This window comes from Desmodus rotundus, chromosome 4, assembly GCF_022682495.2.
Source record: "Desmodus rotundus isolate HL8 chromosome 4, HLdesRot8A.1, whole genome shotgun sequence".
Taxonomy (NCBI): domain Eukaryota; kingdom Metazoa; phylum Chordata; class Mammalia; order Chiroptera; family Phyllostomidae; genus Desmodus; species Desmodus rotundus.
The window spans coordinates 75,475,695-75,503,041 of NC_071390.1; the positions used below are offsets into that span (position 1 = coordinate 75,475,695).

General features: G+C 39.0%; 1 protein-coding gene across 7 annotated transcripts in view; it reads right to left on the minus strand.

The window, feature by feature from the left end:
• The window catches only part of NRP1 (neuropilin 1), a 181,944-nt gene that overhangs the window by 67,393 nt on the left and 87,204 nt on the right, over positions 1-27,347 (minus strand). For 6 of the 7 annotated variants that reach the window (XM_053922497.2, XM_053922496.2, XM_045183686.3 and 3 more), the window contains exon 8: positions 4,592-4,747. The exons of the other annotated variant lie outside the window; for it this stretch is intronic. In XM_053922497.2, coding sequence (XP_053778472.1) covers positions 4,592-4,747 — 156 coding nt within the window. The remainder of the gene's footprint in view (positions 1-4,591; positions 4,748-27,347) is intronic. 7 annotated transcript variants of the gene reach the window in all.

Below are 27,347 nucleotides of genomic sequence, written 5' to 3' on the forward strand. Positions count from 1 at the left end.
GACCCCAATGAGGCCCACTGCAAGACACATCACAATTAAAATGGGAAAATTCCAAGACAAAGAGAGGATCTTAAAGGCAGCAAGGGAGAAACAGGAAGTAACATACAAGGAGCCCCAATAAGGTCAGGAACTGACTTCTCCATAAAAACGCTTCAAGCCAGAAGAGAATGGAAAAAATATTCCAAGTAATGAGAACCAGAGGCCTGCAACCAAGGCTACTTTACCAAGCAAGGCTCTCAATCAAGATAGAAGGCCAAATAAAGAACTTCCCAGACAAAAGAAGTCTAAAAGAATACACCTCCACCAAACCAGCTCTACAAGAGATGCTAAAGGGACTGCTTTAAGGAAAGGAAGGAAAAGAGAGAGAGAGGGGAACGCAGGTATGAAAAATGGCAAGGAATAACTACCTATCCATAATAACCTTAAATGTAAATGGCTTAAATGCTCCAATCAAAAGACATACAATAGCTGAATGGATAAGAATGAATGACCACACATATGCTGCCTACAAGAGGCCCACCTCAGGACAAAAGACCTACACATACTGAAAGTGAAGGGCTGGAAACAAATTTTCCAAGCAAACGGACAGGAAAAGAAAAGCAGGGGTAGCAATACTCATATCACAAAAATAGACTTCAAAAAAAGAACCATAAAGACAGACCCAGAAGGTCACTTCATAATACTCAAAGGAAGAATCCACCAAGAAGACATCAACATTGTAAATATATACGCACCCAAAATAGGAGCACCCAAATACATAAAGAAAATCTTGGAGGACTTCAAGAAAGATATTGACAGCAACACAATTATAGTTGGGGACCTGAACACTCCACTGTCAAAAATGGACAGATCTTCCAAATAAAATATCAACAAGGCTATTGTGTCACTTAACAATATCCTAGATGAAATGGAATTAACTGATATATATAGAGCTTTTCATCCCAAAGAAGCAAAATACACATTCTTTTCAAGTGTACATGGAACTTTTTCAAAGATAGACCACATGATAGGACACAAAGCAAGCCTCAACAAATTCAACAAAATTGAAATCATATCAAGCATTTTCTCTGACCACAAGGGACTGAAACTAGAAACCAACCCCAAAGGAAAAAACCGAAAACACTCAAAATCATGGAGACTGAATAGCATGCTACTAAACAATGAATGGGTCAAGAACGAGATTAGGGAAGAAATCAAAAACTTTCTGGAAAAAAATGAAAACGATCTCACAACAACCCAAAACCTATGGGACACAGCAAAGGCAGTCATGAGAGGGAAGTTCATAGCAATACAGGCCTACCTTTAAAAGATAGAAACATTTCAAACAAACAACCTAACCCTACGCCTACAAGAACTTGAGGAACAATAACAAAGACAGCCCAGAGCAAGTAGAAGGAAGGAAATAAGCAAGATCAGAGCACAGTTAAATCACATAGAGACCAAAAGCACAATTCTAAGGATGAATGAATCCAGGAGCTGGTTCTTTGAAAAGATAAACAAAATCGACAAGCCTTTAAGTAGGCTCATCAAGAAAAAAAGAGAGAGGATCCAAGTAAACACAATTAGAAATGAAAGAGGAGAGATTACAACTGATACCAAAGAAATAAAAAGTATTGTAAGAAATTACTATGGAGAACAGTATGCCAAGAAATTTGAAAAGCTAGGTGAAATGGACAAATTTCAAGAAAAATATAATCTTCCAAAACTGAATGAAGAAGAAGCAGAAAACCTGAACAGACCAATAATAGCAGACGACTTTGAAGCAGTCATCAAAAAACTCCCAACACACAAAAGTCCTGGACCAGATGGTTTCACAGGAGAATTCTACAAAGCATTTAAGGAAGAGTGAACCCCTATCCTTCACAGACTATTTGGAAAAATCCAAACTGATGGAAGATTCCCAAACTCTTTATGATGCCAGCACCACCCTAATCCCCAAACCAGATATAGACACAATGAAGAAAGAAAACTTCAGGCCAATATCGATGATGAACAGAGATGCTAAAATTCTCAACAAAATATTGGCAAACTGCATCCAGCAATACATTAAAAAGATCATACACCATCATCAAGTGGGATTCATCCCAGGGATGAAGGATGATATAATATTCACAAACCAATATACATAATACATCACATAAACAAAAGCAAAGACAAAAATCACATCATCATATCAATAGATTTGGAAAAAGCATTTGATAAGATACAGCACCCATTTCTGATAAAAACACTCAGCAAAGTGGGAACAGAGGGAGCATTCCTCTACATAATAAAGGCCATGTATAACAGACCTGCAGCCAACATCATACTCAATGGACAAAAAATTAGAGCTTTCCCACTAAGATCAGGAACAAGACAAGGATGCCCTCTCTCACCACTCCTATTCAACATAGTATTGGAAGTCCTAGCCACAGCAATCAGACAAGAAAAAGGAAATAAAAGGCATCCAAATTGGAAAGGAGGAAATGAAACTGTCATTGTTTGCAGATGACATGATAGTGTACATGGAAAATCCTATAGACTCCACCAAAAAACTACTTGACCATTTGGTAAAACAGCTGGATAAAAAGTCAATATTCAGAAATCAACATCATTTTTGTATAGCAACAATGCAATATCAAAAACAGAAATCAGGAAAAAAATCCCATTTGATATAGCAACCAAGAAAATAAAGTACATAGGAATAAACCTAACTAAGGAGATAAAAGACCTGTACTCAGGAAACTACACAACACTGAAGAAAGAAATTGAGGAAGACAGAAACTAATGGAAGCATGTACCATGTTCATGGATTGGAAGAATTAACATCATCAAAATGGCCATTCTACCCAAAGCGATTTATAGGTTCAATGCAATCCCTATTAAACTACCAATGACACACTTCACAGATATAGAACAAACATTTTAGAAATATATATGGAACCATAAATGACCCCGAATAGCTGCAGCAATTTTGAGAAAGAAGACCAAAGCAGGAGGGATCACAATACCTGATATCAAACTGTATTACAAGGCCACTCTAATCAAAACAGCCTGGTACTGGCATAAAAACAGGCACATAGACCAATGGAACAGAACAGAGAGCCCAGAAATAAACCCAAGTCTTTACGGTCAATTAATATTTGTCAAAGGAGGCAGGAGCATAAAATGGAGCAAAACCACCCTCTTCTACAAAAGGTGTTTGGAGATCTGGACAGCTATGTTGAAAAAAAGGAAACTCGATCACCAACTTACGTCATACATAAAAATCAATTCAAGATGGATAAAAGACTTAAATATAAGTTGTAACACCATAAAAGTCCTAGAGGAAAACATTGGCAGGAAAATCTCAGACATTCCACAGAGCAACATCTTCACAGACATGTCCCCTAAAGCAAGGGACATAAAGGAAAGAATAAACAAATGGGACCTCATCAAAATAAAAAGCTTCTGCATGGCTAAAGAAAACAGCATTAAAATAAAAACAGAACCATCAGTATGGGAAAACATATTTGCCAATGATACCTCAGACAAGGGCCTGATCTCCAAAATATATAAGGAACTCACAGGAGTCCACTCCAGGAAGACAAAACCCAATTAAAAAATGGGCAAAGTTCTTGAACAGACACTTCCACAAGGAAGACATACAGAGGGCCCAGAGACATATGAAAAGATGCTCAGCATCACTAGCCATCAGAGAGATGCAAATCAAAACCACAATGAGGTTCCATCTCACACTGGTCATAGTGGCCAACATAAACAAATCAACAGACAAATGTTGGAGATGATGCGGAGAAAAGGGAACCCTAGTACACTGTTGGTGGTAATGCAGACTGGTGAGGCCACTGTGGAAAACAGTATGGAATTTCCTCAGAAAACTAAAAATGGAACTGCCCTTTGACCCAGCAATTCTGCTGCTGGTATTATACCCTAAGAACCCTGAAACACCAATCCAAAAGAACCTGTGCACCCCAATGTTCATAGCAGCACAATTCACAATAGCCAAGTACTGGAAGCAATCTAAGTGCCCATCAGCAAATGAGTGGATCCCAAAACTATGTTACATTTACACAATGGAATTCTACGCAGCAGAGAGAAAGAAGGAGCTTATACCCTTTTCAACAGCATGGATATAACTGGAGAGCATTATGCTATGTGAAATAAGCCAGGTGGTGAGAGAGGGAGAAATACCATATGATCTCCCGTTTAACTGGAACCTAATCAACAAAGAAAAAAGCGAACAAAATATAACCATAGACATTGAAGTGGAGAACAATCTAACAATAGCCTGAGGGGAATCGGGAGGGCATATTGGGGAGAGGGGTTTTCAGGAACTATTATAAAGAACACATGGACAAAACCAAGGAGGAGGATGGAAGCAGGGGAGGGAGGTGGGTTTGGCTGGGGTGGTATAGAGGTGGGGAGAAAATGCAGATAACTGCAATTGAACAACAATAAAAAATAACTAAATAAATAAACCTCTAATTGCATCATTCATGGTAAAACAATAGAAAAATAAACCAGGCCAGACAGGTAGCTCCCAAACAAATGAGTAGAATTGATCATCCATTTCAAAGACTGGATTGGCTGAAGGGGTGGCAGCCACACTTACAACAGGCTTATTTCCTTCTTTGATGGTTATCCAGTCTTCCCCATTGGAGCTGATGTCTATTCTGTAAGTGCTGACATAGTATTTCTTCTTGGTTTCCTTTGAAATGGCTCCTTGGGTCCCAACAGCAGTGACAAAGCGCAGAAATCCTAAGTCCACCTGTAAGACAGTACCTATGTGGTCAGGTGTCCTTCCCTGCATTGCCCTTACCTGGAGCATATTTCCTGTGGGCTCCATGGTATAGTTTCCACCTATCTGTTATCAATAGACCCTAGTTAATTCCATGTGGCATTAACAACCTCTAAGTCCCCATCCCATTCCTTCTAACAAAAGGCACAGATATTAGAAGACAGCAATTGCCCTAGGTTGGCAATTACTAGGAGGAGAAGATTCTCCTTGCTGCAATCAGGTTGCTTGAAACTGGATTCAACGTCATGTCACTATATTTTTCTAAGAGATTAAAAATGCTTTCCAAATAGCACATCAATACATGTCCTTTTACAAATAGAAAATCAAGACAAACAAGATAATCTCAGATGTTGGATACTGGAGAGGCCTGGTCCAGAACTCGAGCCAAACATGGTCCTATTACCATCACTGTTCAACACCCCACCTCCTTCCAAATAGAATGCAGAATAAAACAATACTGACTTTGAAAGCAATGTGAATACTGTGGTTTGGGAAATGGGCCCTAGATTTATAATCTGGAATGGAGAAGAGAGGAGGAGTGCAAAGTGAGGATTTTTGATTCATAAATTTGAATTCCAGATAAACAACAAATATTTTTAGTATAAGTATGTCCCATGCAATTTTGGGGATCTACTACAACCGGGTCATTGCTCACTTGAAATGCAAATTTAACTGGGTATTCTGTATGTTACCTGGCAACCTTAAAACTAACTCATTGCAGATAAAAAATCAGGTGATTTGTTGCAAAAACTCTGATTTCCTAATGTTGCAATTGGAAAGTTAATGGGTACTCTGCAACTGTTTTCAAATGCTCTCAGTACACTTAGTGTGTTACTCACTATCCACTGAGTCATACCCAGTGCCATATCCACTTTCAAGTTGAAGGGCTCTTAAAATCTGGATATCCAAGGGAGTATGGAGCAAAGCTATTTAAATAAACTCTTCCCGTCAAACTTACAAATGACTCTTCAGCCTGAAAATGATTAAATTCCCAAGAGTGCATATTCAGCTTAGACTGATTTGAAATAACTCTATAACTTTATTCCCTGGCTGTCCTATTCCTGCTTTTTAAATTTTGTTTTTAGAATAAAATTTACTTACCAGGTAGGAAAGAAGTTAACTGGTTGTTATCTAGAAGAATTCTAAACACTAGAAACAGCTGAATTAAAAGGAGCAATTGATTGAAATTTAGGTAGCCAACACAGGAAGCACCCAAAGTCTCATAAAAAGTCTCCCAAAGCATATGCATGAATCACTCATAAAAATAAATATGTTTTCTTTTTTCAATTACAATGAAATGCATTAGCAACTCCCCCTCCCCTTGTAATTGCATAAAGTTTCCTGCTGTGCTGTAAAATTCTGCAGATTCTCTTATTTACCACAATGGGATACTTGACATTTCATTTAATTTTTCTTCCACTGCCACTGGGTTTAGTATGGATGAATGACAACCTCACAAAATGATTAGAACTGGGGATCATTGTAATTAAAATTAGAAGTTTCCCAGAACTCTAACAAGACAGCCTCACCAGCACTGTGGGAACTCTCACTGGCAATACTGGGGATGTTCTTTTAAGGCCTTTCTCCCTCGGTACCTGTGGGGAATGCCCTAACAGAGACCCTCCAGTACCTGAGGTTTGGAAGGAGATACACAGCCTTCGGCCTCAGAAGCACCGTGGCTCACTCACACTGAGAGTGTTTGTGTCAGGAGAGTCAGGACTGCATGCCTGTGTGCAGACCTTTTTCACAGGTGAAGCCCTCTCTGCTAATGATGACATTATCCTCAACTCTTTTTAGTCTCACCTGCTACATCTATCTCCCAGACTCATTAAAATATTTGTTATTCCTATCACCAGAGAAGCCTTTACTGCCTGCATGCCTGGATGTGTAAAGTTCTCTTGACTTAACCATTCCCTTTTTTTTTGACTATGGGTGACATTTTTTTCTTTTTGGTCTGGTAAACACAGTAAGTCACTTGTCACCCTAGAATTTGAAGTGCATAGCTCATGTCTCCACCACTGAATCCATCCTGTTGTGTTTCTGCTCTACTGCCATCCAGACTTTTATGATTTTTTTTAGGGAATATATGTGTTGCTATATAGAAAAGTAATAGACGCCCACTGAAAATTCATAAGATGCAGAAAAGGTTAGAGGAGAAAATAAAATCTCCATAAGACCACCATTAGGAAATAACCACTGATAGATAACAGCCTTCCAGACTTTGTTTTCTTATGCTAAATGTATGTGAGTATTACGTGTATATTTTGTTATGAAAATGTCATTTTACCTCTGTGTTTGATAAGCTGTCTTTTGTTTACTTTTATGGGTATATTTCCAAGCCAAAATATCTTCCTACATCATTACTTTCAATGGCTTTATGGTTTGCCGTGGTATGGTTGTAGCATAATCCATTTAATCAGGGTGCTACCTGTGAACATCGTTACTCAACTTGATCGGCATTCATTCAGTGGACACTTCATACTGCTCATCTGCTAAGTTCTGCATTAAATGGTAGGGATATCAAGAGCAGTAAGAGTGTAAGGAGCACAAACACATGATTACAGAACACGGGAATTTGCTGTAGTATAGAAGAAGGAATAAACCCTTTCCCAGAGAATTGGAGCTAGGGGGACTAGAGACATTTCACAGCTGACTTTGGTGTCTATTATACGACGGATACATGGTGGGAGCTTGCAAGTGGGCACAGAGGGAAAGAATGTTCCAAGGAGATGGAAGAGCTGGAGGTACAGGGCAAGGGGAAGGAAATGAATGAATTAATTGGCAGACACTCAACCTACCACGTTTCTCTCACCTCTATAGACATTCATCAAGAAATGTATTGCTGTCTAAAGATTATTGTGCTCTGGTCATTTTAAAGCCAAAATAATTAGTCATGAAAACCATCAAGATCAGCCATGACCATCCTCTTGGTGGTTTAGCTTTTTGAATTATGATGAGCTCTCAGCAATCTCACATTCTAATAGACAAGATTGATGACTCAAGACAGGCACTTGGAAAGACAAAGATACAATGGAGAGCAGTTCTATACAACGCCCCACTCTGTGTTTGAGGGTTCATTGTCCTAACAATACTTCCTTTCTTTCCATAAAATTTCAGACACATAATAACCATAATTAAATAAGCTTCTTTCTTTAAATCTGATCAATTATGGTCCAGTCAGTATTGTCTTATTTTGAAAGAATATCATTGTTTCACAGCTGCTTTCATTTTAATTAGGAGATCGATGTGATTTCACATCTGAGTTTGCTGTACTTCTGTTCACCATTAAGAGTAATGGTGAGGGCCCTGGCTAGTGTGGCTCAGTGCATTGAGCACTGGCCTGAGACCCAAAGGGTCGCTGGTTCGATTCCCAATCAGGGCACATGCCTGGGTTGCAGGCCAGGTCTCCAGTAGGGGGCGTGTGACAGGCAACCACGTATTGATTTTTCTCTCCCCTCCTTCCCTTCCTCTCTTTCTAAAAGTAAATAAATAAAAACCTTTAAAAAATTAAAAAATGAGTAATGGTGAGGGAATGTGATGATGGGAGTGAGTGTACCCAGATCTGAACATCAAATGCATTCATTAAAATTGTTGAATGTTTCTCTCCCTGTGTGTGACAAACATCTGGTACTTATCTGATGGTATGTTAATTATTTTACAGAAGTTAATCAAACTCCCTTTGAGTTCTAGTGGCCACTCTGAGTTAGATTATGTAGCACCAACAGCAGAAGTGACCTAATATGACATCCTGTTTCCAATATAAAATTTCAACACTGCTGGTAGAATGTCTACCTACATCTCACTCTCACTGTGCTCCACACACAAAAAGAAGATATCACTAGACATCAGATACAGAAGAGAAAAGTCCAAGTTTTATTTTGGGAGGGAGGTGCACTAATAGAAGAAAATAGCTGTCCTCACCTAATTCTAGGGAGCAGAATAGGGTGTCCCAGCAGCTTCTTGGGGTGAGGGCACCCATGGTGTGGGTTGTAACCATGCTCTTGACCTACTCATTGTTGTGAGATGTCTACAGGTAGAATTCACATGTGCTTTATGGCCATGACATTGCCTTAGTAAATACAGGAAACACATTTCCCAGATAAAAAGAAGCCAAAAGAGGCATACATTTTACTGGGAACCACTTGAGAACAAAGCCTTCTTTTCAGCATTGTGTAGCAAATCACATAGCAAACCTTTGCAAATTGTTGTTTAGGCACTAGCATGCAGCCTCTGAACAAAGATATGAATATTGTTGCTTCCTATAATAATACCTAAACAGCTATTGGTAGTGTCATACTGTAGAAAGTCTCATTTATAAAATTAAAATCTGTGTTGCTCAGTAAAATACTGCCCACTGAGCTAGACTGGCAAGGGAGTGGTTACCAGCTTTTAACATTCTCAAGGCAGGTTAATGCAAAAGCCTGAAAAAATAAAGGACAAAGAACTGTGATCTGATTAAAAACAAGAAAAATATTTTCTGGTAGGGGGAGTGTGTCAGATTTTTTTAGAGAGTCTCTGATAACTCAAAGAGCTGTTAAATTTATCACTAGATTCTACAAGCTAAAGAAAATATTTTTTGAGCAATTGTCCCATTTCCTTAGATAACACATGTTTTCTGACCAGCATGAACATTAAAACCAATGCTGTCCTAGTACCAGTGGGCTGAATTCATAGCACCTGATCATTATGTTGCTTAACTTAGATCTTGTACTTTGTTTTTCAATTACAGGTTATGTTTAAAATTATTTGTATTAGCTTCAGTCTTGAACTATTTATAGTTACCAAAGTGTAACCACTTTAAATTCAGTGACATAATTCTCTATCTTTTCATGTATTTTTCACTATTACTGTACTACATAAAAAAATACTGATGGCTAAAGGTAACTATTCTTATTAATAGGAAATTCATGGAACAACACCTCTGTGTCAGGCATTTTATTAAGGGCTAAATTGATATACACTATTTCTAGACTCGTACTCAGAAAACTACACAACACTGAAGAAAGAAATTAAGGAAGACACAAACAAATGGAAGCATGTACCATGCTCATGGATTGGAAGAATTAACATCATCAAAATGGCTATACTACCCAAAGCGATTTATAGGTTCAATGCAATCCCTATTAAAGTACCCATGACATATTTCACAGATATAGAACAAACGTTGCAGAAATTCATATGGAACCATAAACGACCCCGAGTAGCTGCAGCAATTTTGAGAAAAAAGAACAAAGCAGGAGGCATCACAATACCTGATATCAAACTATATTACAAGGCTACTGTAATCAAAACAGCCTGGTACTGGCATAGAAACAGGCACATAGACCAATGGAACAGAACAGAGAGCCCAGAAATAAACCCAAGTCTTTACGGTCAATTAATATTTGTCAAAGGAGGCAGGAGCATAAAATGGAGCAAGAACAACCTCTTCAATAGATGGTGTTGGGAGATCTGGACAGCTTCGTGCAAAAAAATGAAACTCGATCACCAACTTACGTCATACATAAAGATCAATTCAAGATGGATAAAAGACTTAAATATAAGTTGTAACACCATAAAAGTCCTAGAGGAAAACATTGGCAGGAAAATCTCAGACATTCCACAGAGCAACATCTTCACAGACATGTCCCCTAAAGCCAGGGACATAAAGGAAAGAATAAACAAATGGGACCTCATCAAAATAAAAAGCTTCTGAGAGAACCAAGATGGCGGCGTAGGTAGACACACTGTGCCTCCTCGCACAACCAGAACTGACAGAGAATCGAACGGCAAGGGGGTCTGACACCAAGGAAATAAAAAATAAACATTCATCCAGACCGGTAGGAGGGGCAGAGAGGGGCACCAGGGTGGAGAGGACTCGCGTGGCTGTGGCAGGACCGAGACTGCCCGGAGTGTGGGACGAACAGGGCAGGCAGTCTGACCACTGGCAGACCCTGTGGCCCCACATTCCTGCAGATAAACCGAGAGGGCCGGACTCAGAGTGGTGGAGAGGGGCAGGCAGAATAGTGGGTAGCACCCCACGGCCCCACATTCGCACTTAGATAAACCAGACGAATGGCGGGGATCGAAGCAGACCACGCAACCCAGGGCTCCAGCTCGGGGAAATAAAGCCTCAAACCTCTGATTGAAAATGCCCGTGGGGGTTGGGGCGGCACCAAGAGAGACTCCCAGCCTCACGGGAGAGGTCGTTGGAGAGACCCACAGGGGCCTAGAGTGTGCACAGGCCCACCCACTCGGGAACCAGCACCAGAGGGGCCCAGTTTGATTGTGGGTATCAGAGTGAAAGATTGAAATCCGGAGGAGAGTGGAGCAGGCACCATTGCTCCCTCTTGGCCCCTCCCCCACGTACAGTGTCACAGTGCAGCCACCAGCGTTACCCCTCCCTGGTGAACACCTAAGGCTCCGCCCCTTCAAGTAACAGATGCTCCAAGACAAAAAAAAAAAAAAAGACCCAAATGACAGAACACTTCAAAGCTCTCGAAAAAATACAACTAAGCGAGGAAGAGATAGCCAACCTACCGGATGCACAGTTCAAAACACTGATTATCAAGATGCTCACAGAATTGGTTGAATCTGTTAGAAAAACAGATGAAAAAATGAAGCCTATTCTAAGAGAAACAAAGGAAAATGTACAGGGAACCAATAGTGATGCGAAGGAAACTGGGACTCAAATCAATGGTGTGGACCAGAAGGAAGAAAGAAACATCCAACCAAAAAAGAATGAAGAAACAAGAACTCAGAAAAATGAGGAGAGGCTTAGGAACCTCCAGGACATCTTGAAACGTTCCAACATCTGAATTATAGGGGTGCCAGAAGGAGAAGAGGAAGAACAAAAAATTGAAAACTGATTTGAACAAATAATGAAGGAGAACTTCCCTCATCTGGCCAAGGAAATAGACTTCCAGGAAGTCCAGGAAGCTCAGAGAGTCCCAAAGAAGCTGAACCCAAGGAGGAACACACCAAGGCACACCATAATTACATTACCCAAGATTAAACGCAAGGACCTACATCCAAGATTACTGTATCCAGCAAAGCTATCATTTAGAATGGAAGGGAAGATAAAGTGCTTCTCAGATAAGGTCAAGTTAAAGAAGCTCATCATCACCAAGCCCTTATTATATGAAATGTTAAAGGGACTTACCTAAGAAAAAGAAGATAAAAAATAGGAACAGTAAAAATGACAGCAAACTCACAGTTATTAATGACCACACCTAAAACAAAAACAAGAGCAAACTAGGCAAACAACTAGAACAGGAACAGAACCATAGAGATGGAGATCACATGGAGGGTTGTCAATAGGGGAGTGGGAGGGGGAGAGGGGGGAAAGGTACAGAGAAAAAGTAGCATAGATGATAGGTGGAAAATAAACAGGGGGAGGGTAAGAATAGTGTAGGAAATGTAGAAGCCAAAGAACTTATAAGTATGACCCATGGACATGAACTATAGGGGGGGAATGTGGGAGGGAGGGGTGTGGGCAGGATGGATTGGAGTGTGGGGGGAAATGGGACAACTGTAATAGCATAATCAATAAATATGTTTAAAAAATAAAATAAAGAGCTTCTGCATGGCTAAAGAAAACAGCATTAAAATAAAAAGAGAACCAACCATATGGGAAAACGTATTTCCCAATGTTACCTCAGGAAGGGCCTGATCTCCAAAATATATAAAGAACTCACACAACTGCACTCCAGGACGACAAACAACTCAGTTAAAAAATGGACAAAGGACTTGAACAGACACTTCCACAAGGAAGACATACAGAGGGCCCAGAGACATATGAAAAGATGCTCAGCATCACTAGCCATCAGAGAGATGCAAATTAAAACCACAATGAGGTATCATCTCACACCAGTCAGAGTGGCCAACATAAACAAATCCACAAACAAATGTTGGAGAGGATGTGGAGAAAAGGGAACCCTAGTGCACCGTTGGTGGGAATGCAGACAGGTGAGGCCACTGTGGAAAACAGTATGGAATTTCCTCAGAAAACTAAAAATGGAACTTTCCTTTGACCCAGCAATTCTGCTGCTGGTATTATACCCTAAGAACCCTGAAACACCAATCCAAAAGAACCTGTGCATCCCAATGTTCATAGCAGCACAATTTATAATAACCAAGTACTGGAAGCAACCGAAGTGCCCATCAGCAAACGAGTGGATCCAAAAACTATGGTATATTTACACAATGGAATTCTACGCAGCAGAGAGAAAGAAGGAGCTTATACCCTTTTCAACAGCATGGATATAACTGGAGAGCATTATGCTAAGTGAAATAAGCCAGGTGGTGAGGGACAAATACCATATGATCTCACCTTTAACTGGAACATAATCAATAAAAGAAAAAAGCAAACAAAATATAACCAGAGACATTGAAGTTAAGAACAATCTAACAATAGCCGGGGGGAGTGCGGAGAGGACAGTGGGGGGAGGGTATTACAGGAACTATTATAAAGGACACATGGACAAAATCAAGGGGGAGGGTGGAGGCGGGGGAGGGAGGTGCGTTCGGCTGTGGTGGGGTGGAGAGGTGGGGAGAAAAGGCAGACAACTGTAATTGAATAACAATAAAATTTTTTTAAAAAATAAAAAAATAAATTTATATACACTATTTCTTTCAATTCTCATCAGAACCATACCAGGAAAGTTTTATGGACAAGCAACTGAGTAAGAAAGTGATGTGTGCACCTCACTCAGAGCCACATAATTTACTGGGACTTCTTCCAGACCAGATTTGTGCCCAATGCATGAGCCTCTACAACTCTTGCTGTTCCCCAATTCATATTGTAAAAGCAGCAATTATAGAAAGATAATTTAGAATTTTTAATAATCAACAATTAAATCTGATAGTTATTCTTTTAGGAAATTAAATATTTTTGTAAAATTATAAAGAACAAGAAATAATTTATGATTACTTTGAGTATTAGTTTAAAATGTACACTAGCTATCACAAAGCGAAAGTCTGCTAATGATTCAGTTATACTTTAGAAAAACAAGATGGTAGTAATGAAACATTTTTAGCAAAAGATAGTGAGGCGACATTTACATTATTGATAAATAATTAAAATATTCAAGTACAAGAAAAGCATAATTCAAGAAGAACCTCACCAATTTCCTTTTGTAGTCTTAATTACATGACTTAATCTTTCTTTCCATAATTAAATTAAAGGGAAGCATTTTCCTGGGGGTAAACAAAATCCTGATTGCAACAAACCCTATCCTGATAGTAAAGCAATCCGGAGTGAATGAACGGATGAATTTTCCTGTCAGAATACGGGAGCCCACCAGCTAGAATAATAGTAGATAAGGCTGGAACAGATGCAGTGGAAAGAAAGTCTGGCTTCCCCGACTGCCACAGTGCTGACAGCAGAAGAATGACAAGAAGAGGGACAAGAAAAATGAAGTCCTCAAACAAGGGCTGACTTTCGTCTTTTTGGCTGATAAAAGAAGACAATGTCTGCAGGGTCTTCATTGTGTCTGGGTGCATGACACATTATCTCACTCTTGTGTGAACTCTTTTTGCATAAATTAGAAGCAACTAATTTAAAAAGAAATATTTAATTCTGATATGTTCTTTGAACTGGAATCCCATATGGTTCTGTTTGAATAGTAAAATCTGCTGCAGTTGTTAAAATTGGCAAGCAGCATTGGCAGAAAAAAACAAAAGGGACTCCACGTAGCAAGTTAATACTACAAGTTAAAACAACCAGAGATACTTCCAGAATCCAAGCTATTCAAATCACTCCAACGTGGAAACCACACAGATCAAACGTGAAGGAGAATGCTGCTATGGGATGCAGACGCCACCTCTGGTCTCCTATCTGTGTGGCGGACACAGCACTAGGCCTGCGAGCAGTACGTGGGGCTGCAGCATCCCCGAAAATGCTCAGCTCAGTTTATGAAACATATTTAAGACAAATATTAGCAGAGTGTCTTCATGTATTCTGTGCAAAACTTAAGGGTTTTTTCCTTCCATATTTTCTAGATCAGATACAATTATGTTCAGAAAAATTAGATAAATATTCCATTTCAATTCCTCTCTTATAAGAAACTTGTAAAATCTGGGCATCAAGACACACTATATTCTGATGACAAAGGAGGAGAAAATGAAGTAGTATTGGGATTCCTATAGACTCTGGGATACTGGTAATCAGCATCTAAGGTGACTTAAAAGTACCATGCAGAATTAAGGGGAAAAACTGATTAAATCTCTGTGCTTTACAAGAGATTGTTTTACAGTTTTAAAATATACACCGAAGTGTGAACTCATTTCTTCTTTAAAATGAAGTCTTTTGCTTTAATACCATATTAACATGCACATGGGCACCTCAGAACCCTTTATTAGGTCCATCAAAAAGATGACATTTACATGGCCCACTCTTCCAACTAGAATATGCAGGAGCTATTTCTGAGCAGTAAAAGACTTAATACTTTTAATTAACATTTTTAAAATTCTTATTTGTAAGTTGCATTAAATTTAAAACCTGAGCCTAATCCTTTGATTTGGAAAGAGAACAAGTACTCAGAACAGACCAAGTAATCCCTAGAAATTCAGTTAACAATTTAACTTAAAATTAATTGGAACTTCTTAAGAGAGAAAAATAAGTACACTACAGCTTTAAAAACATTGTAACAGCCTCATATATCACCAATCTCGTCAAATGTCTCCTAGGAGAGTCTTAGTGTATGTTCTTGTGAGATGGGTTTTATCAGCAAAGACTTAGTGAGCTTCTCCTGAGTGGACAGCACAGGGTGGCACAGGCTGTCCTGCCATAACTCTTGGTTCCATCTGCTACTTATTCATGTGCAATACCCATGAAAGCTAGAAAAGTTGTCCTATTAGAGGACCTCAAGGCTAGGGCTTGTGTGTGATATGCAGGCATGTGCAAGCTGGCTGGTCAAGTCCCAGCTGACTGCAGGGATATGATTCCAGATATCCTATAAAAACAAGCAGGTTGTGTATACACATCTCTGGCTCCTGACTTTTGTCTCTGCCCAAAGAGGACCTAGGAATGGGAGAATGGATAAAAAATGACCTGGATTAAAACAACTTTAAGACTTAATAGCAAAATTTATTATCTCTGCACATAATTTCAGTAGAACTGTGTTATGTAGATAAAGCATTTATTATTGTTGTTTTAAAAACCATTTGGGGGCAAACAGTAAACTAATACAGTGAGTTAGGGTGCATGCTCACACAGATGTGTCTTAAAGCCCAAATGTTGTTTTTCACACATCTACAATGTGTGAAAACATCTGAGAGTGTGAAATTAAACTGGAAGACAATAAGTGTCCTGACAAAAACATTTAATCCATTAAATTCAACATGCATTTATTGTATGCCAGGCTCTGGAAGCAAGTAGTCTATGAGGAAATAATGATAATATGAGACTGAAAGTAAAAAGTGCCATCACGCTAATAGATGAGGTATTTTGGAATTCAGAAGAAAGAACAATTACTTGTGGAAGGGGAAGAAAAGGCTTTGTGGAAAAGAGGTCATTTGAATCATCAAAATGAACCTCATAGGATAAGATAATACTCTGCTAGGGAAGGGGCCAGGGTTGATGAGCTAAAGACAGAAGAAACAGGAAAACAAAACAAAACAAAACCCCACCCAACAGCCTACATTTCAAAATATCCGATGCAATCAATACTTTCCTTCTATCTAATATCTCTTGGTAAAATTCATTTTGAGAACAAAGAAAGTGACCTCGACACCCCCACACCTACCACACTTCAGCCTTTGTGGAGGCCTTCATGTCCAGGCCAGGAAGTGCCATGCCAGATCAGTGATGGACAATGAAATCTTACTGGTAACTAAACCCTGACTCATGACTGAGCACTGCACTGCACTGCTGTGGAAATTACACTGGAATGTGAGCTTTCACTGCCTCAGGGATCCAGGCTTTCCTGGGAATGAGCCCCAGACCTCAATTTGCCTGAGTCAGCCTGCTCTCTAGAGCCTAATGTCACACTCTGTGGTCCTATCCTATACTTATATCTACATTTAAAATAAAACATTTCAGCGAAATGGCATAAAAACTGGGTGATGTTTTCTTCAGGGATTCACACTGCTGTTGAAATCATTCCATTTTCTCCTCAAACATTTAATAATGAGAGGGCAATGAGTTCAGAACATGAGCTTGTAATGGTGGTATTTTTGTTTCTAATATCCATTGCACTGTGGAGGGAAGTTGGTGACTGGCAGTTATTCATTTATAACATAAAAGTACGAGATACTTGGGTGAAAGAAGGGGAAGGTTACCAGATCACTGACCTCTTATTCAGTGAGGGGAAAAGTCAAGTCAACAATAAATCTCAATACAAACTGCATAAAAAAATACTCTCTGAATTCTAATGAATTCTAGAACTACAGGAAAAAAATGGGGGTGGTGCAGGCAGCATGTGGTGGCAAAAAAAGTAGAGGTCCCAAGACTACCTCTGAGGCTTTGACATTAAAGGGTGACCTGGACAATGTTAAGCAAGTAAATTAGCCATTCCAAGCCCCAGTCTCCTCCTCTCTCCCACAAAGTATCAATGCTTAGCCCATTTAGTTACCTCTCATAGTTGTTATGATGATCATAATGATGCATTTGTACACACATTCATCACAAGAATGTTAATCTAATACATTTTTTTCTTAGTCATTTGGATAATTGGAGTGGGTGAGTGTGTGTGTATGTGTGTGTGTGTGTAGTTTTGCCATTAGTTCCTAGATTATAACTCCTTTGAAAGAGAGACAAAATCTTCTCTACCTTTAAATTCACCTAGCCCCACGTAGTAGCCCATAATTCTTAGCAGATGCTCAATGTTTGTTGAATTTAAATTTAATGCTAGGTCAGTCCAGCATTGCTGGAAAGAGCTGAAACTTCTTTCTTCCAAACAAAAGCCAAATACCCATCATAAAATTCAATGTTAAAGTGTTTGAGCAAATAACATACTCTAATGTTAGGAATGTAATTATTCTTATCTTGTTGTTTATAACCACAAATATTATAACTACTCATAAAATATCCAGTCCTTTGAAAAGTTCACTGTTTAAAGCTAGACTCAGCTAAATGATGAGCTTCATTGGTTAGGTCTACGCCATGTGAAATATTCTTTTTCATTTATTTCTCAAATAGCCTCTTATTAACTCAGTAAGTGTCCCTTCTTCTGGAAGTTACCCAAAGGGTAGCAGGGCTTAACTCATTTCTTCCTTTGTATCTATTATGCTCTCAAATACCTACTCAAACTTATTCTCAATTTTTTTACTTTAAAGCTAAATTATTTGCAAGCATGATGTCCATCCTCAGGATGTTTACATATCTAGTATCTTAGATTGTTCCCCTAAACCTTCCTGTCCTGAAAAAGTTACAACATCAAAATCTCACCACCCAACCACAGGTTTCCCTGGTTTTACTTAGTTAACATGTGATCTCTGTAAGATGTTGGAATGATAGTTTTATGGGGCTAGGAAATGACTGCAGATTTCAGTCCTTTTGTGACCTTTCTGTTTCTTTGTCTCCTGGTCTGTCCAAAGCAGCCCCACAAGAAGCTCTGGAGCTGGCTCTGCACTGAGCAACAGTGACTTCAGCTGTGGACACTCATCTTTCCAGTCTAGCAGCAGTTTGAAGAGTTTTTAAACCAAAAGACCAAGACCATATTAAAAAGCACCTCAGGTAAGGTACGTTTCTGTTGCAAAAGCTGTGGTTCTACACTATCCATAAAGTTTTATCTGTAGTATTGGAAAGATTCAGAAATGACTCAAGATAACCAACATTTGTACTCAAATAGCATTTGTCTATCCCAGCACAAAGAAAATGACTTGTTTATTATTAGTTTTGCAGTAAGTTGTGTCTTTAATTTTTCCTTCTCCTAAAAGGTTGGTTTCAAAAACAAACGTAAGGATGAATTTCTGGAAACTGAAGATTTGCAGAAGGGGTGATGGTCTAAATCAGTCTCTTGGACTACAAACTCTGACAGCACCCTTTTACATCAATTTTCCAGGTATTTCCCAATGATTTAGGTGGGTCTCTCATGTTAATGAGAGTTTCATGTGCTAATACAGAATCTGGAAATGCACATGTCTAAGAAAACTTGGCATTAAGAATTCTGCAAGGAGCTGATGGGATTATGGAGATTAAGGTCGGCCACTCACCTAAGGTTATCAAGAGTGATGTCCCAGAGCTGGAAAGGAGAGAAAAGACAGGCTGCCTTGGTACAGCTGCTCATCAGAAATGGTGAATAAACAGTCTCTGAAGGGATAGCAATTATTACTGAGAACAGATAAAATGAACTTCAAGATTTGGTATTTGGTTAATGGCGTTTTCCCTGTTGGAAGCCAACCAGTCAACCAAGAAGTGTACACTGCTTCTTTTTTGAAGATCACTTATAAAGGAGGTGGGGAAAGCCTTGAAATTAAGCATTTGCAAAGTTACTCTCTAAAAGAATCATCTGCAATTACTGATATTCTATAGTTTTGGACTGAGCAAAGGCCAGGCCATGGCAGAATGATGGCAACTCCATGGATGCAGGTGAAAAGTGAACATGAGGAAGGGAAAAATATTACAAAGGATCAGTGACTTCCAGGCTCCTCTTGGAAGAAAGGGACAAGGCAGATAGATGCTTTGAAGACTTGCTGCTTTGCTATCCAAATGCAGTCAGTAGACAGAACTGCAACTTCTTTTCATGTTCTGAAAACAAATCTAGCTATATGTATTTCATGCACTTCAGCCTGGGTTGCACAATGGGAAAAATGGACCTGCATGAGGCCACTTTAAACCACAGGAGAACAAGCACACATGTTACACTGGATACAATGTGGTATATTCCTCCCCTGGTACCGGCCAAAGTCCCTGACATAATGGAAGCTGTGATTTGCATTTATCCACTGAGACCATTCTTAGCACATGGTGGGCACATCTATTTCAGCCACATACTTTGGAAATGATAAGAAGTGAAATCTTTTCCTGGTGACACGGCACACTCAGTTGTGTGTGTGGGTTTAGAGGGGAGATTCTTCACAGAAAACATAGAGTGCTGACAGCAGCTTTCCTTTCATGTGACCAGAGCTGTAAAGTTTTCAGAGCAATAAGAGTCCTATCATGCTGTCACTATACTTTTAGATGTAAAGTTAAGGATGAGAACATAGCACTTTGTATGGTTTTAATAAAATTGCCAGCAATTAAAAAAAATAAAATGAACTGGTTCTTCAACTTTTTAAATTACTTTTTAATTGAGATGAATTTTATATGAAACACATGGATATTCTAAATATATGTTCATGTAAACTCTTCTGGAAATGGAAAAGTTCTTAGACTAAGGGAGCTATATTATTGTATTATAAAAGTTGATAATCTGAGGTGAATTTCAGTAAATATAAAGTTGAACTCCAAATTATCTATTCCTGCCCCCTTTCCTTTTTGTCCTACTCCCCTAAAGGTACAAAATGTCCAGAGAGAGGTCATGTAAGAGGCTTTCTGGATTTGTCTCAATAAAAGAAATTCATTTATATATTAGTGGTTGATTTAGAGGAATGGTTATGTTAAATGAACAATTGCACTAACTGATTTTTCTTTACTTGGTAAATGGTTGCTAAAATAATGAATTCTTTCCATCTTGGTATTGGAGCTTTCTAAACAAATGACAGCATCCTTAAAAATGAATGCAAAATCATTTAGAAACGTAAGTTAAGCTACAGAAATAGTATATATGCTATAGAATATTGCTGATCAACAGTTGCAATGACTAGTCTGGATTTTTAAAGTAATGTTTAAAAAACTAGGCCAGTAAAATTCTGCATGTTGCATCTTCATTTTTTAAGACTGGGAGCTTAAAAAAAACCTTTTTCTGTATGAGTTCTGTGTACCTCTTGAAATATCAAACACATTTTCTTCAGCATTTCACGTGATTTGCTAATGTCTTTTCTTTACCATGAGTATTTCCCTCTGAAAAGTTGCTATTTCACTTCCAGACCCTCAAGCTGAAGGCTCTGCCCAATTCCTTGGAGCTTGATAGCCATTGGCCTGTGCCTCCCCCTGGATCTAGATCTTGGTCTTTCTCATTCTTTGAGGTGAGCTTTATTGGCTTTAGTCCTAAATAAACATACCAGGTCTTTGAGGTAAAGATGACTGTGAGGACTTCCTCCATACAGCTGGATACCTGGGACTTTTCTCCTCACCTTTCTGCATTACTTATGGCCTGTAACATGCTCAGAATTAAACATGGCTTTTGTCTTCTTAAAGAAAGAAAAAAAAGTGGATGTTGGGAGGACTTGAAGGTGTGGATGCCCAAGCCTTACAGATATTTTCTTCAAAGATTGGACAGACATGCAAGGTGAATGTATTGGGCCTCCCCTCATCTCCACAGATGGGGGTGGGCTGCACTGCCTAGAGCACCTGCACAAAGGAACCACAGGAAGTTGGCCCACTAGTGAAGCTTCTGTGTGAAATCCTGAAGTAAGCTTCATGGTGAAGCCAACCTAAACAATTACTTGATCTAAGGAAAGAAACTCTTTTTTAATTAATTATTATGTTTTTTACTGTGTGCCGCCTCACATGATTATCAGTAGTATTTAATGAATTTCAGCTATGCTCCATAAATGTCTATTTTCATATAGGCAAGCCCAGGGTACCATCTGATAGAGTAAATTTATTTTTAATAGAATCATGGAATCTTAAATGCTTAAAAAGATTTCAGAAACTGTCTGGGCCAATCACCCATTATCCCCTGAGGGATTCTGTCAATAGCTCTCTCAGGCTTGCTGAAAGAATGAAAGAGCAGATTTATTTCTCTGCTAAATCCAGAAAATCCAGTTATAAGTTTAAAGCATTAGAATAGTAAGAGAAATAAAATTTTAGTAAAATTAGCCCTGTCTGGTGTGGCTCAGTGGATTGAGTGCCGGTCTGTGAACCAAAGGGTCACCAGTTTGATTCCCAGGGCACATGCCTGGGTTGCAGGCTAAGTCCCTGAGGTAGGGGGTGCACAAGAGGCAACCACATATTGCTGTTTCTCTTCTTCTCTTTCTCCTTCCCTTCCCCTCTTTCTAAAAATAAATAAATAAATTCTTTAAAAAAACTTAGGTAAAATTAATACTTCATTCTTCTGAAGGAAAGCAACTAGAAGAATGCCACAAATGCATTTTTAACCCTTTGAGGTAAGGGTTGGAAAAAACTGCACAAGTCACCTGCACAAGTACATATGTGATTATTCTGAGTCATAATGTGCAATTAGTCTCAAGTCCTTACTCTGCTCAGTTGTTGGAAACATAAAAGCATAATGCATTTTATTACTATTGGGATTTATAGGGCATTTTTTATTTAATCTAATTTCCTCTATTTGAACAGAGAATGGAATGAAATCTGAAGGCTAGTGGGTGAGATGGAGAAAGGAAGTGTGTGTGTGTGTGTGTGTGTGTGTGTGTGTCTTGGGTGAGCACCCAAAGTTGTTATTTTGATGTGGATAAAGGTTGCCATTTTGATAAGAAGCTTTCAAATGGTGCATTAAATGAGGAATATACCAGGGCATATAATAGTGATGAGCATCTGCGCTTCGGAATTTCTAGGGTGCACCTTTTTCACCATTGGAGGAGGTTGCTGTGGATATGCTAGAGAAGTTTCAAACTGTTGGTTCTGCCAGTACTATAGAACACACATTTTTTTTTTTTTGCTCAGGGGCTTTCAAATTATAATAGAAAGTTATATTTAAAGCTTAGGAGTTTGTGTTACAATACACACTGCATAAACATAGCCATTGCTCCTAAATGTGAACATTAATGAACTCTGTAAATGTACAATTATTACTGCTGGGACAGAAATCAACAAACCCCACCAAAGAAATTTCTTACAACTGCTATCATAAAGTCTGTACATGTTATGGATTTCATTAACATTTTATTCCCTGAGGATTCCCAATTGCACAATAACAGAAGTTCTTTACATTTTAAATACCACAGACAGGAACAGCATTTCACCCAAAACAGATGTGAGACCATCAACCTTGGCTTTTTATTGGTCCATGGATATGAGACTGTTTGGTAATTGATAGCTCTTAATGTGTTGTTTAGATTATAGAATTGGAAACGTAATAGTATTTTTCCCATGAAAAGATAAGTTAATAAGCATTAGACTTTTCAAACACAGTTCCTTACTCTTGATTATATTTGAAGTTTAAAAAGAACACCTTTGATTGGCATACTTCAAAAAAAGTAAAATAGACAAAGGTCAGTGACACACAATGTCCAGATGTGGAGAAGCTCATTTCAGTTTTAATTTTCCTAAATCTTGTCATGATTATTTTTGTCCTTGTGTTTCCTTTTCTTAGTTTTATCCTTATCAGTGTATTTGGAGACCCAAGTGTGCAGTATTCTAAAATAACATCTGTATTTATTTAGCTAAAAATAGTTCACCTTTAAAAGCTAAAAATAGTGAACCTTAAGATAAATAAGCAAAGCGGTTTATTAGGCTATTTTCCTGCATAAAGTAAACAGATGAATCTGTATTTTTGGAAAACAAAAGAGCTACAGTTCTGTTCAAATATCTATGATAAGCAGTTGAAAAGGAACAAAAAACAGCCAAACAACCAGTTACTTATAATCTCAAAATGCTAATTAAACTATTTAATAAATGACTTGATTAGGGTTTGGGGCATCTTCTACACCCCTGCTTTTCATTGGGGGTTGATTTTACCTCCATTAGGATATTTGGCAACGTCTGGAGACACTGTTGGTTATCACAGTGGAGACCTGTGTTGGTTGTCACAGTGGAGACGTGTATGTGCGTGTTTGCGTGTGTGTGTGTTACGGGCTTCTAGTAGGTGGAGGCTAGGGATACTACTAAACATCCTACAATGCATAGGATAGGCCCTCAACAAATAAATATAATTCAAAATGTCAGTATTATCCAGGCTGAGGAACTCTGCTCCTGACATAGTCCAACCATTTGTTTAAGTTAAAGCTTCTACAGTGAGTGTTCAAATTAATAGACATTATTTACCAATAAACAACTAAGTAGAACTATGCTGGGGTTTCAGTGTTCTTGCTTGGTCTTCAGGAAATCATCTTTTTTTAAAAAGGAACCAAATCCATTTACACATATTGTTGCAGTTAAATAGTAGCAAAGAAGTGAGAGAAAGAATCAGAGAACCAAGATGGCAGCGTAGGTAGACACACTGCGCCTCCTCGCTCAACCAGAACTGACAGAAAATCAAACGGCAAGGGGGTCCAACACCAAGGAAATAAAAAATAAACATTCATCCAGACCGGTAGGAGGGGCAGTGATGGGCACCAGGGTGGAGAGGACTCACGTGGCTGTGGCGGGACCTAGACTGGCGGAATGTGGGACGAATGGCGCAGGCAGTCCAAGCACTAGCAGACCCTTTGACCCCACATTCGCACACAGATAAACTGAGAGGGCCGGACTCAGAGTGGCGGAGAACTGGGCAGGCAGAGCGGTGGGTAGCACCCCACAGCCCCACATTCATGCACAGATAAACCAGATGAACGGCGGGGAGCGAAGCAGACCACGCAACCCAGGGCTCCAGCTCGGGGAAATAAAGCCTCAAACCTCTGATTGAAAACGCCCGTGGGGGTTGGGGCAGCAGCAGGAGAGACTCCCAGCCTCATGGGAGAGGTCCTTGGAGAGACCCACAGGGGCCTAGAGTGTGCACAGGCCCACCCACTCAGGAACCAGCACCAGAGGGGCTCAATTTGATTGTGGGTATCGGAGTGAAAGATTGAAATCCAGAGGAGAGTGAAGCAGGCGCCATTGCTCCCTCTCGGCCCCTCCCCCATGTACAGTGTCACAGTGCAGCCACCAGCGTTACCCCGCCCTGGTGAACACCTAAGGCTCCGCCCCTTCAAGTAACAGATGCTCCAAGACAAAAAAAAAAAAAAAAGACCCAAATGACAGAACACTTCAAAGCTCCAGAAAAAATACAACTAAGCGAGGAAGAGATAGCCAACCTACCGGATGCACAGTTCAAAACACTGATTATCAAGATGCTCACAGAATTGGTTGAATCTGTTCGAAAACCAGATGAAAAAATGAAGCCTATTCTAAGAGAAACAAAGGAAAATGTACAGGGAACCAATAGTGATGCGAAGGAAACTGGGACTCAAATCAATGGTGTGGACCAGAAGGAAGAAAGAAACATCCAACCAAAAAAGAATGAAGAAACAAGAACTTGGAAAAATGAGGAGAGGCTTAGGAACCTCCAGGACATCTTGAAACGTTCCAACATCTGAATTATAGGGGTGCCAGAAGGAGAAGAGGAAGAACAAAAAATTGAAAACTGATTTGAACAAATAATGAAGGAGAACTTCCCTCATCTGGCCAAGGAAATAGACTTCCAGGAAGTCCAGGAAGCTCAGAGAGTCCCAAAGAAGCTGGACCCAAGGAGGAACACACCAAGGCACATCATCATTACATTACCCAAGATTAAACGCAAGGACCTACATCCAAAATTACTGTATCCAGCAAAGCTATCATTTAGAATGGAAGGGAAGATAAAGTGCTTCTCAGATAAGGTCAAGTTAAGGGAGTTCATCATCACCAAGCCATTATTATATGAAGTGTTAAAGGGACTTACCTAAGAAAAAGAAGATAAAAAATAGGAACAGTAAAAATGACAGCAAACTCACAGTTATTAATGACCACACATAAAACAAAAACAAGAGCAAACTAGGCAAACAACTAGAAGAGGAACAGAACCATAGAGATGGAGATCACATGGAGGGTTGTCAATAGGGGAGTGGGAGGGGGAGAGGGGGGGAAAGGTACAGAGAATAAGTAGCATAGATGATAGGTGGAAAATAAACAGGGGGAGGGTAAGAATAGTGTAGGAAATGTAGAAGCCAAAGAACTTGTAAGTATGACCCATGGACATGAAGTATAGGGGGGGAATGTGGGAGGGAGGGGGTGGGCAGGATGGAGTGGAGTGTGGGGGGGAATGGGACAACTGTAATAGCATAATCAATAAATATATTTAAAAAAAAAGAAGTGAGAGAAAGGACATTAAGATACTAGTCCAGGTTTGGTCATTAACTAGCTGCGTGATCTTGCACATTACTTAACCTCTGAACATATGCAAAATAAGGAATTTATACAAAATGATGTTTGCATCTGCTGTTAGTCTTACTCTTATTCTACATATTCTAGAAATAAAGTGATTCTTCTAGTGTGTAACTATGAACGTTGGCTACAAATAGACACTGGCATAAAATATTAAGAAGCCCAAACTATAAGCAAAATGGGATGTGCATACTATGAAAATTAATTTGTTTTTCAGTGTAATTGTTTCTAAAATCTGGTTCTTTTAATATTGTCTTTTCAGTGATGCTTCATCATAAAAATCTTAGAGGTTTCTTTAAATGTCATACATTTTCTTCAGGGCGGGTTGACATGAAATACTCTTGTACTAATTAATAAAATCATTTGGCTGATTTACAAAACTGAATTAAGTGGTCAATTCATTGTTTGACCAAAATAGTTAAAAATCATCTTGATATTTTCTATATGAGTAAACAACCAGTTATAAATGTCTAAATAATTCTGTTATATGTGCTTTGTTTTCCCCAAGTCATATCCTTCTTAAAGGAAAAAAAAAGACAAACCCTGAATTTAATCTGTTCTTATATATATTTCCTTCTAATCACTTCCTATAATATGAAAAGGCAAGGTGCCAGAGAAAGCATCATGAAAATCCCTCCAGGAGACAGCAACTGGGAACATGGGCCTCCTGGGTGGAAAGCTAGTCATAGAATAGAGACCTGTGATGCAGGAAGGGTAGGATGCAAAGCATTCACTTTATATAAGAAGTAGAAATGAGTACAGAATATGGGTAAGAGAACCAAAGGATGGCCCTGGGGAACTTTTTTTAAAGCAAATCATCTCTCTTCCAGATCAATGTTTTAGCTAAATTAGCAAATTAGTATCAGTTCCAATAATCAAGCAGCAGCATGCTGGTGCACGCACACACACACACTCACACACAGAGAACACCTGGGAAGTAAACATTCAATTGAACAGCTGTATTTTCCCTAAGTTTTCCAACATTATATAAATATTTTCTTTTTTTAACAATTACATAGTTTTCAAGTGTACAATCCCATAACACATCATCTGTATAGTGTGTTGTGGATTTACCACCCCAAGTCAAGTCTCCTGTCACTATTTTTCCGCTCTACCCTCTCCTATCTCCCCAAATACTTTCCCTTTAGCAATCATCATTCTCTATGAGGTTCCTTATTTTCTACTTAATACCTTCACCTTTTTCACCCAGCCCTCCAACCCTCTCCCCTACCCTCCCAACGTTATATTTTACAAACATCATTCCAAATTTGGGTATCCCAGTGAACTATTTCTGTCAGTTCTCTAGTTACACATGTATAAAGTATAATTTTATTGCAATTTCAGCAGTTTACCAATGCTCTGAGTGAGATAATGCGTGCAAGACAGAAACTTTACAATCAGGATAACTCGGCTCAATATATGTTCTGGATTAGTCAATTTGGGTGAGACCAATTTTGAATACAGCATTACAGATTATAAACCTGATGAAAACTAACAATAAAATTGTTATATGAAAATTCAAAA